General features: G+C 43.9%; 1 protein-coding gene across 1 annotated transcript; it reads left to right on the forward strand.

The window, feature by feature from the left end:
- Positions 1–3,002: 3,002 nt before the first annotated feature.
- On the forward strand, positions 3,003–11,054 carry LOC308075499 (uncharacterized protein). Its single transcript, XM_080415408.1, has 9 exons — positions 3,003–4,154; positions 4,608–4,870; positions 6,263–6,332; positions 7,652–7,812; positions 7,945–8,019; positions 8,929–9,060; positions 9,502–9,652; positions 10,140–10,224; positions 10,302–11,054. The coding sequence occupies exons 1-9, from the start codon at positions 3,069–3,071 to the stop codon at positions 10,511–10,513; spliced, it is 2,235 nt and encodes a 744-aa protein (XP_080271534.1). The 5' UTR covers positions 3,003–3,068; the 3' UTR covers positions 10,514–11,054.
- The last annotated feature ends 861 nt before the right edge of the window (positions 11,055–11,915 follow it).

Here is an 11,915-nt window from a genome sequence, read left to right on the forward strand (position 1 = left end):
CGTCTCCCTGTCTGTCTCAAGAAGAAGCAAAGACCCCTGAGATGTCTCCCTGTCTGTCTCAAGAAGAAGCAAAGACCCCTGAGATGTCTCCCTGTCTGTCTCAAGAAGAAGCAAAGACCCCTGAGATGTCTCCCTGTCTGTCTCAAGAAGAAGCAAAGACCTCTGAGACGTCTCCCTGTCTGTCTCAAGAAGAAGCAAAGACCTCTGAGACGTCTCCCTGTCTGTCTCAAGAAGAAGCAAAGACCCCTGAGATGTCTCCCTGTCTGTCTCGAGAACAAGTACAGACCTCTGAGATGTCTCCCTGTCTGTCTCAAGAAGAAGCTCAGACCTCTGAGATGTCTCCCTGTCTGTCTCAAGAAGAGGCAAAGACCTCTGAGACGTCTCCCTGTCTGTCTCAAGAAGAAGCAAAGACCTCTGAGACGTCTCCCTGTCTGTCTCAAGAAGAAGCAAAGCCCTCTGAGATGTCTCCCTGTCTGTCTCAAGAAGAAGCAAAGACCTCTGAGACGTCTCCCTGTCTGTCTCAAGAACAAGTACAGACCTCTGAGACGTCTCCCCTACCATCTCAAGAACAAGTACAGACCCCTGAGATGTCTCCCTGTCTGTCTCAAGAAGAAACAAAGACCTCTGAGACGTCTCCCCTACCATCTCAAGAACAAGTACAGACCTCTGAGATGTCTCCCTGTCTGTCTCAAGAAGAAGCTCAGACCTCTGAGATGTCTCCCTGTCTGTCTCAAGAAGAAACAAAGACCTCTGAGACGTCTCCCCTACCATCTCAAGAACAAGTACAGACCTCTGAGATGTCTCCCTGTCTGTCTCAAGAAGAAGCTCAGACCTCTGAGATGTCTACCTGTCTGTCTCAAGGAGAAGCTCAGACCTCTGAGACGTCTCCCCTACCATCTCAAGAACAAGTACAGACCTCTGAGACGTCTCCCTGTCTGTCTCAAGAAGAAGCAAAGACCTCTGAGACGTCTCCCTGTCTGTCTCAAGAAGAAGCAAAGACCACTAAGATGTCTCCCTGTCTGTCTCAAGAAGAAGCAAAGCCCTCGGAGATGTCTCCCTGTCTGTCTCAAGGAGAAGCAAAGACCTCTGAGATGTCTCCCTGTCTGTCTCAAGAAGAAGCAAAGAAAACAAGAACATCAATCAGTCAAGCAGTCAATCAAAGTTCTAAGTCGAGGGTTAGGACCATTTCAATGGATAAGTTGTTAAAGGTGGTTGAAAGTCCTCGGAAAAGAAGACGGGTAGACATTATTGAGGCGCCAGGAAGCACACAGTCACCAGTAGATGTTTTCACTCTGCAAAGCCCCCACTGTTCAGTATTGTCAAGAGATCACAGTTCCCATGAGGCAGAGGCTAGTGGCTTCAGTTTGTCCACACTCGTCCCCTCTGATATGTCTCCCCTACCGTCTCAAGAAGAAGTAAAGACATCTGAGACATCTCCCCTGCCATCTCAAGAACAAGCACAGACTTCTGAAACGTCTCCCCTACCATCTCAAGAAGAAGTACAGACCCCTGAGACGTCTCTCCGACCATGTGAAGAACAAGTACAGACTTCTGAGACGTCTCCCCTGCCGTCTCAAGAACAAGTACAGACCTCTGAGATGTCTCCCTGTCTGTCTCAAGAAGAAGCACAGACCTCTGAGACGTCTCGCTGTCTGTCTCAAGAAGAAGCAAAGACCTCTGAGACATCTCCCTGTCTGTCTCAAGAAGAAGAAAAGACCTTTGAGGCGTCTCCCTGTCTGTCTCAAGGAGAAGCTCAGACCTCTGAGACGTCTCCCCTACCATCTCAAGAACAAGTACAGACCTCTGAGATGTCTCCCTGTCTGTCTCAAGAAGAAGCAAAGACCTCTGAGATGTCTCCCTGTCTGTCTCAAGGAGAAGCTCAGACCTCTGAGACGTCTCCCCTACCATCTCAAGAACAAGTACAGACCTCTGAGATGTCTCCCTGTCTGTCTCAAGAAGAAGAAAAGACCTCTGAGACATCTCCCTGTCTGTCTCAAGAAGAAGCTCAGACCTCTGAGACGTCTCCCCTACCATCTCAAGAACAAGTACAGACCTCTGAGATGTCTCCCTGTCTGTCTCAAGAAGAAGCAAAGACCTCTGAGATGTCTCCCTGTCTGTCTCAAGACGAAGCAAAGACCTCTGAGATGTCTCCCTGTCTGTCTCAAGAACAAGTACAAACCTCTGAGATGTCTCCCTGTCTGTCTCAAGAAGAAGCAAAGACCTCTGAGATGTCTCTCCTACCATCTCAAGAAGAAGCAAAGACCTCTGAGACGTCTCCCTGTCTGCCTCAAGAAGAAGCAAAGACCTCTGAGATGTCTCCCTGTCTGTCTCAAGAACAAGTACAAACCTCTGAGATGTCTCCCTGTCTGTCTCAAGAAGAAGCAAAGACCTCTGAGATGTCTCTCCTACCATCTCAAGAAGAAGCAAAGACCTCTGAGACGTCTCCCTGTCTGCCTCAAGAAGAAGCAAAGACCTCTGAGATGTCTCCCTGTCTGTCTCAAGAACAAGTACAGACCTCTGAGATGTCTCCCTGTCTGTCTCAAGAAGAAGCAAAGACCTCTGAGACGTCTCCCTGTCTGCCTCAAGAAGAAGCAAAGACCCCTGAGATGTCTGTCTGTCTGTCTCAAGAAGAAGCAAAGACCTCTGAGATGTCTCCCTGTCTGTCTAAAGAAGAAGCAAAGACCTCTGAGACGTCTCCCTGTCTGTCTAAAGAAGAAGCAAAGACCTCTGAGATGTCTCCCTGTCTGTCTAAAGAAGAAGCAAAGACCTCTGAGACGTCTCCCTGTCTGTCTAAAGAAGAAGCAAAGACCTCTGAGATGTCTCCCTGTCTGTCTCAAGAACAAGTACAGACCTCTGAGATGTCTCCCTGTCTGTCTCAAGAAGAAGCAAAGACCTCTGAGATGTCTCCCTGTCTGTCTCAAGAACAAGTACAGACCTCTGAGATGTCTCCCTGTCTGTCTCAAGAAGAAGCAAAGACCTCTGAGATGTCTCCCTGTCTGCCTCAAGAAGAAGCAAAGCCCTCTGAGATATCTCCCTGTCTCTCTCAAGAAGAAGCAAAGACCTCTGAGATGTCTCCCTGTCTGTCTCAAGAAGAAGCACAGACCTCTGAGATGTCTCCTTGTCTGCCTCAAGAAGAAGCAAAGACCTCTGAGACGTCTCCCTGTCTGCCTCAAGAAGAAGCGAAGACCTCTGAGATGTCTCCCTGTCTGTCTCAAGAAGAAGTAAAGACCTCTGAGATGTCTCCCTGTATGTCTGAAGAAGAAGCAAAGACCTCTGAGACGTCTCCCTGTCTGTCTGAAGAAGCAAAGACCTCTGAGATGTCTCCTTGTCTGTCTAAAGAAGAAGCAAAGACCTCTGAGACGTCTCCCTGTCTGTCTCAAGAAGAAGCACAGACCTCTGAGACGTCTCCCTGTCTGTCTAAAGAAGCAAAGACCTCTGAGACGTCTCCCTGTCTGTCTCAAGAAGAAGCACAGACCTCTGAGACGTCTCCCTGTCTGTCTCAAGAAGAAGCAAAGACCTCTGAGATGTCTCCCCTACCGTCTAAAGAAGAAGCACCAACCTCTGAGACGTCTCCCTTTCCGTCTGAAGAAGTACAGATTTCCAGACAAAAAGATCTCGGCCATTCCGTCCAGTCTACGCCTACCATTGATTCTGGAGCCAAACAGGTGGGAATGGAGTTGGACCCATCAGAAGCTACAATAAGCCATGTGACAAACCCCTCTGACCCACAATTCCCTATGCTGGGTTTGGACCTTCCCATTTCCCAGCATCCTGGTCCCAACTCGAAGCCCAGCACAAGTTCATCATCTCCTTGTGATAGTGTTAAGAGCCCAGGAAACAGGACCACCTCCTCCACAGACATACCTAACGGTGAGCCTGCTGAGTTGTGTCTGATAAAGAACATCCCAGACTGTCTGAGCAACACTGTTCTAAGTGATCCTCCCTTGTCGGTGCCCAGAACGGAGGACTTGAATGAGGGATGTGAGACTGGGGCGTCTAGTGCTGATCCAAGGCCTGACAGTCCAATGCATGTGGAGATGCAAGAGGGGAGAGATGGAGAAGAAAAACATGGGGAAAGAAAGCTTGATGTAGACAGACATTTCGTTTGCCCTCTTGCTCTCAGGAAGATCATGGGCGGACCTGCTCTAAGCTTGGTTAGTGACATGCTCATTTTTTGATGCATCTGATTTTCTCTGATGCATATTAACCAAATGACCCTGTAATACAATGTTTTTCCTGTTTGTTTACCATGACCAGTGTTAATTTTGACAGCAAATTTGGATTAAGTTTTAGCCATAGTCTTTTGAATAAAATGTCATTTAGTTTTAGTCATATTTTAGTCATCTGAAATGTTTTAGATTTAGTCTAGTTTTAGTCGACTAAATATAAGATTTTAGTCGACTAAAAATCTCCACTAGTCCCTCCCTAACTAGTTTTTATTTGTTTACGAAATTGTCAATATATTTAGTCTTATATATATATATATATTCATCATAGCTTAGTTTTTATTTAGCTTTCGTCAGTGAAAAAAGGTAGTCGACGAACATTTTTCGTCATAGTTCTACTCGTCGACGAAATGAACACTGACCATGCTGTCTTTCACGTAGGCTGCTGAGGAGGAGGAGCAGGGTGACGAAGGCACTGGCGGCGCTTCAGAGGAGCTGTGCCGGCAGAGCCTGAGCGTGGTTTACAGTACGATCGAGGAGAACTTCCCAGTGGGCACCCTGCAGTTCTTGTCTGACCTGCTCCAGCCTGGTGTGTACCCTCCCAGGGACATCACCTCCCACCTGCTCCGTGGCATCCTGCTGGAGCCCAGGCAGCCACATCACCTGTGTGTGCAGGCCTTCAGTCTGTTGATGAGGACACAGAGGTGAGGCAGTGTGACGTAGGGGTGCAGCAGTTGATCAAAGCGATCGATTTAACCCATTAAGACCCGAGGCCGATTCTACAAATGCCTTCTAATTCAGTAGTTCTCAAACATTTTCGTGCCAAAGACAGCCAAAATGATATGTACAGTATTTGGCCGCGGACCCCCATCTGAAAATGTCTTGTGCCAGGGACCCCCAAAAGAGAAGATTTGGGTTAAAAAATATATAATATAATTATTCAAGATTTTTCAAAACATTTTCAACTAGAAAATGTGCTCCTCGGAGCACAAGTCTCCGCCAGCAGACCCGTGCGCACGGGTCGTCTTGGTAGAACGGGTCGTCTTGGTAGAATGCGCGTGGTTTTTGGTGTTCTGCAGGGGCGACTGAATATGTACTGTAGTGTCTGCATCTAAAAAATGTTCTTCTTGAAGCAATGTGTCATATGGGAGTCGTCGTAATTGACTGGTTTGTTCAAATGCTTGTCTGTCTTCTTTCTTCTTCATCTTCATTGTCTTGAACAGTTTCAGCAGTTAATTGGTGTGTTTGATCTATGTCAGTTTTCTCTAGTGCTACATAATGTATTTGATCAAGGTGGCCAATTGTTACAGTATTAAGACTTCGGCCTTGTTGTGGGATCAATTCAACTCTATAGTCCTCTTCTGTGTTACTGTTGTAGCTGAGTATGCTTTCTTAGCTTTGGCCTTCTGCGCCTTTGCTTGACCAATGTTAGGTGTTCTCAGAGGGACACACACACGCACGGACGGGTGATTTGTACTGGAAGGTACTGTTCCAATCAAGACTGATTGATCCTGTCTTACCTCACTTCAAAAACATAAATGGCTTTTTGAAGTGACACACCTATTTATAGGATTTTATTTCGTCATGCGTCCCTCTAGCCAATCAAAGGCATTGGTGTCAACATATTGACACGTGTCACGTGGAGCTTGACCAATGTTAGCTTGGCTAGGAGGGAGGTGAACACACGGCGGGACGAAGCGAAAACATACTCTCCACCTCCGGTGGAGACAAAAATAGCAGATGTACAAGCTTGCATTTCGGCACGACGTAACGTGCTGTGAGCTTGTATATCTACCATTTTTGAGAACCACTGTTCTAAATCCTAAGTTTTTTCTAAAAAACGTATGTTGCTATATTTATAGCTCAAATCTAAAATGACACGGAGGGTTTTAATGGATAATCGCTACAATTATGGATTTAAAAAAAGATGATCGATTGTTGCATCCGTTTTGTGAAGAGGGTGGATATGAATGAACAGCTTCCCTTCCTTTCTTTGTCTCATCTCCTCATTCCTTCCTTCCTCTTTGTCTGTTCTCCTACTCTTTAAAGTTTACAGTGTTGGCGGTCAAAGACTAACTCTGCTTTTCCAATTCCAGACACCACATGGCTAATACAACCACTGTTCCTTGGGACTGGGAGTTGTTGACTTCAGTCATGGCAAATCAGGTTCGACTTGTGACATTAACAGTTTTAGGACATGAGACCAGGGATGGGCATGAGTACTCAATTTGGACATCGGTATTCGTTCAACGTACATAGTAATCACATTTTTCACAGTCTGTGCCCTCATCTGTAAATGTTTTGTTCAGTTTAGGCAATGACTGCAGATTAGAATCCAGATCATGCAAATGTAACGATACCCATGGTTATATTCTAGTACAGAAACTGAAATCAATAAGGTTGAGAATATCAAACAGTTGGCACGATGGCTGTCTATTTTTGAAAGAAAGTAGGCTACACCAAAACAAATTCTTAGTTAATATTTAACAAAAAGTCCCCACATTTTGGGGATTTTATAGCACAGCAGGCAATATGAGCACTGTGGTAAAGTTCTTCAGAGATTGGAATCTCAATACATAGTCCAGTTTATTAATAAAATATTTACATGCAATACATGTAACTAATTTATACTTTGTAGTACGACGGTGTTGTTTGCCAAAAGTCAGTCAACATATATTGTCAGCTGGCAGTGTGGACCAAGAGTTTGAGCCTTTAGCTAAAGCAGATCTGAGAAAGGTGGGTGGCGCATAGCCTAGCCCAGTGGTTCTCAACCTGGGGGTCGCGACCCCCAGGGGGGTCGCCAAATAATTTGGGGGGGTCGCCAGATCTTTTGGTGAATGTGAAGAAAAAAAAAGTTTATATATATATATATTTTTTTTTTAACAGAATATTTTTTAATGTTATTATTAATTAACAGTTATCAGTTAATTTACTAAATTCAAGATACAAATATTTAATTATTAACATTAGAAACCCTAACCCTAACCCTAATAATTATCAAATAACCTATTATAATTAAATAACCTAACCCTAACACCGAAATAAAGTAACCAAAAACCGGGAAAAAACGTACCCAATCCGCCCAGAACCGCAAAAAAAAATCGCGCACGGGACCCCCCCCCCCATGCACGCGAGCTGCGCGCGCATGCACGCGGGAAATAATATAATTATTTTGGGGTCGTGGCCTGAAAAGGTTGAGAACCCCTGGCCTAGCCTTCTGGTTCTCAACATGGCCATTTGGCTCCATATGTGCACTCAGAGTTAAATGGACTGAGGATTTTACAGTACTCTACTGTGCAGACACCAAATCAGAGCTGATGCTGTGCAATGAATCATATCGGTTTAAAGAAATCTACCCACTTTTTCACTTAGGTGTTTTTTGTGAATACTCTTAATGCCCATCCCTAGTTGAGACACTGGACAGCCTTTGTGTGGTTACAGTAAAAATGATACATCCTGATCTATGTTCCTTGCTCTCCCATCAGAACAATGCCAAGAGCCAGCGCTGTGTTGTTGTGTGTATGTTCCTTGAGTATGTCTTAAAAACTCTGGAGGATGACTTTCAAGCCAGACTCAGTCGCTCTGGTCTCAAGCAGTCTATAGTTAAGGACACCCTGTCGTGTGATTTCAAGTTCTCTCATGTCAGGTGAGTTTGGAGACCAGGATGCACCATTTAACAAAGTTAAATACGGAAGAAAATAAAGAGACATGAACATCTGTAGGTTTTGTGTTTTATCTGCTATGACACAAGTAGGGAATATTTGTTTTACTTCTCCAGAGATGTCATTAAATGGCTGTTTGCTGCCATCGAGAAATCAACGACAAATGGAGACAGCAGAGATGAACATATCAGGTAAACCACCTCATGATATTTAAAAAAAAAAAAGATTAATTTTACTAATCTTTTATTTGTTTGATTATATATTTCTGTTGTCCGATAGTGGTAGCTGGCTATTGGGCAACACACATAAGTCAGTATGCCTATGCCAAGCAGTGATGTGTGGCCATCCTCACCACCTATGGCTGAATCGCTGTGATCAAGGTCCAGATTATTACAATTTGTTTGTATAATAATCATGCATGGTGTTTGGCCAGAGCAAATGCACTGTTAGACCTAGAATGCGTATAGCAGTCGAGAGGTGCACTCACATCCAAACATTTTGACGGGTGTTGGATCAAAACAGATACAATGTAAAGAAAGAGAACTGAAATACAAATACCCAAGTAAAAATCTCTGACTCAGACTCAACTAGAGTTACACCTGTAAACCAGTGATGAGACAATAAAGTTGAAAAGTTGAAGCCTGGCGATTGCTTTTCATAAATACAATACAATCTTACACTGTAAGACCAAGAGACTGGGTGTGGAAGAAGTTTGTAATAAAGCTGAGGGACAGCATATCTGTGTCTTTTCATATATCGTTGCTGTCGGGTAGAAAACTTCTATCTATCATATTTTAACTTTTCATGTTTTTTTCCCGTAAATTAACGTCCTCCTTGATCGTACCACCGCGTCACTCAAAAGTGGCAGATCTGCAAGCTCGAGCTTGTAGATCTGCTATTTTTGAATTTGAATTCTGAATAGTAACGGTTAAGTAACAGTTTTGGACATATGAGGTTTCCACCCGACAGAGATGATACATAAAACCTGACATTGAAAACTTCAACCTGTAAGATCTGGCCCACATCAGCTCCTCAGTAAATGATGCGCATGCAATGTGTTTACCATGCAAACAGCACAGGGGTTCTTTTGTTACTTGCAGGATGGTGTGCATCTTCCAAAAGATGCTGTCTCTGGCCCTGGAAGTGGACCGTTCTCCAACACTCTGCTCTGCCAAGGTGGCACAGGAACTCTTCCAAGATCTCATCAGCGTTGTACCTTTTCGAGCACACAGGTGAGGTAGACAAGTACACAGGGGAGAGAGAGGTGTGTGTGGGGGTGTGTAGGTGTGGGAGCGATACAAGTACACCGGTGGGGGTGAGAGACAAGTGTACAGGTAGGGTTGAGAAACAAGTATACAGGTGAGGGGGAGATAGACAAGTACCCAGGTAAGGGAGAGAACCAATTATACTGGTGAGACAATAACACTGGTGAGAGGGAGAGAGACAAGTATACAGATGCGAGAGACAAGTATACAGGTGAGAGAGAGACAACTAGTAGTACACAGGTGAGAGAGAGACGAGTACACAGGTGAGGGAGAGAGGCAAGTTGAGAATGAAGCAACATTGAGAAGAGTTTTAGAGAAGTCGTGCCATATAATCAATTGTGCTCTTACAGATCCTGTATTTCACTAGAGTTCTCTTATCTCTCTGTCTGTTGCTATGACATACTGTAGGATGCTCTTATTGGAGAGCCTGCAGAGTAAGCTGCTGAGATGTAAGCTGTTGGAACGTCTGTTGGACTATTCCTGCCGAGTGAAAACCCGCCTGCCTATGTCCCTCAGCCTTCTGCTTCACTTTATGAAGAATTGCACTCTTCCAGCTATGGTGAATATCGGGGGACCACACTTCTTAGCAGGAGGCCATGTCTTATCACAATTCACAATTATTTTATTTTGCCAGGTACTGATTGTTTGCACATATGAGTAATTTATCTCTGTGAGGTTGGTTAATTACAGTGAATATGTTCATATTTGATATGAGCACACAGTATGTTCTCATAAATGTATGGACAGTATACGTTGAAGTAAAGGATAGAATAATATACAATATAGAGTTTATGAGCAGCATATGGATATAGGTAAATATGTACATGGAAGGTAATAGTCATGACATAACATTACCCTTTCACAGAAATTGCAGTTCTGGCTTAGGTTTTCTCTGAGAATGAATCCCTAAAATGAACACAAAGAAGAGATTATTTTCCACTGTCACGGAAATCTGTGTATGGATACATCTAATTGGATGTTTTAGAAGACATTTTTATCCAAATACAATATGGTATATTTGTGTTTTCTTCTTTCTTCTTCTCCAGGGTGAAGAAGAGAGGTGGCAGAGATGGGATGAGCTGGTCCAACTACTCTGGATGTTGCTGCTCAGCTACAACCAAGTGATGAAAGGTGAAGACCGTGTGTAGACACTGTGTATATCAGCTCTATCAAAACACGCTCTAAATTCTGCCCATTTATCACCCCAGGCAACCTGCGCTGCCCGATCATCGAGCGAATGGGAAATGTCTGCACCACTTTCCAGGGGGCGCATGACGGAGTGTCCAGGGCTGCAGTTAAGGAAGCAGTGGAGTCTTTCCTGTCCAGGTCTAAGGGTGACATTGGCCAAGCTCTGCCCCTTCACACTGAAGAGTTCCTCACCTACTTACAGGATTACCTGCTGGAGTTCTGTCGGTGTTGACCAGGCTTTTTAATTTTGTAATTTTTCCAATGTACGAAAAAGTATAAAATGGGATGTAATGCACCTCAAGTTTGTCATCATTAGTCTGACCCTCAGGTGATGTCATGGGAACATCTGCTTTGCCCTGCCAGGGACCGCCCTTATTTAACACACATGCATTATGCCTTAATAGTTTTTTGTTTTTTTTACTATTTAAAGAATGATTTATAAATGTATGAACTGATCCTCAACCTAGACTGAATTGGTCCTTTGGTCAATATAAATTGGCAGTCAACCAATTTTTTTTTAAAACACTGCTTGTGTTTGCGATTGTCAGTCAGGTTTATGTATCTATCTATTGATAATTATTTCTATATGACACAGACGCCAGTGGGCACGCTGCTGAGATTGTTTTGCAACATAATACTATTTGCATTGCTTTTTTGCGTTTTATTTATTTTGACTTCTAAGTTCTTACTGAATTTTTTTTATTTGTCCATTTTTAGAAGGCTCTAAACTCATCAATTCCGCTCCCTGCAATTTGTTGCAATAAAAACCTTGAACCTTTTTATGCCTTTTGTTATAAGTTGAATCATAAATGTGCTTTACAAATAAAAGAAAGCTTGGAGTACAATAATTCCTTGAGTTTATGCAAGACAGTAGAAAGGAAATGTATGCTTTTCATGGCACCTGTGTACGTGCATGCATGGATGGTCACCTGTCCATCCCCTGAATAGATCCACTAGTGCACATGACATGATCACAAGACTGGTTCCTCCAGTTATGTATGGGTCGCTGCAGACCAGGACGGGCCTTCACTGACAGAACTACTACACTCTGCAGTCTGCACTCACAGAACTTAGGGTTGGGGTTGGGGTCAGGTTTAGGGTTAAGGGTAGGCTCCTGTCAGTGCAGTTCTATCAGTCAGTCCAGGCTCCAGCAGCCTCCCCCTACTACTTGCTTCAACAACAGCTGGCTGCACCCGCGGACCAATGGTATGGAGCGTTGTTAGGGTCAGCGTTGCCATGTCCGCTATTATAAGCGACTTTGGGCTTTTTTTCTGTAAAGTTGCGTGTAAATATTGGTTCTTGCGGGTTGCAGTTTTTTGGGCTTGTTTCTAAAGTTTAGTTGCTTATTTGGGCTAATTAATATTTAAACCGGTGGTTCTCAAATATTTTCAAGTCATGATGGACCCTCAAATTTAATATGTATTTGTCCCCTAACCCCCGTCTGAAAATGTTTTGTGCCAGATTTGTGTTGTTCCACTTTTTTTTTAAAAATATTAGAACTAAAGCTGAGCTTGTAGATCAAAATAGCCGATGTACAGGTTTAACGCGTTCATGTCGCATCTTTTGGGCTTGTTTTCACAGACCTGGGATGCTTATTTCTCTCACCTGGCAACAACTGGTCATAGGGTGTCGCT

Source organism: Gymnoscopelus braueri (genome assembly GCF_963280865.1).
Source record: "Gymnoscopelus braueri genome assembly, chromosome: 20".
In the NCBI taxonomy this organism is placed as follows: domain Eukaryota; kingdom Metazoa; phylum Chordata; class Actinopteri; order Myctophiformes; family Myctophidae; genus Gymnoscopelus; species Gymnoscopelus braueri.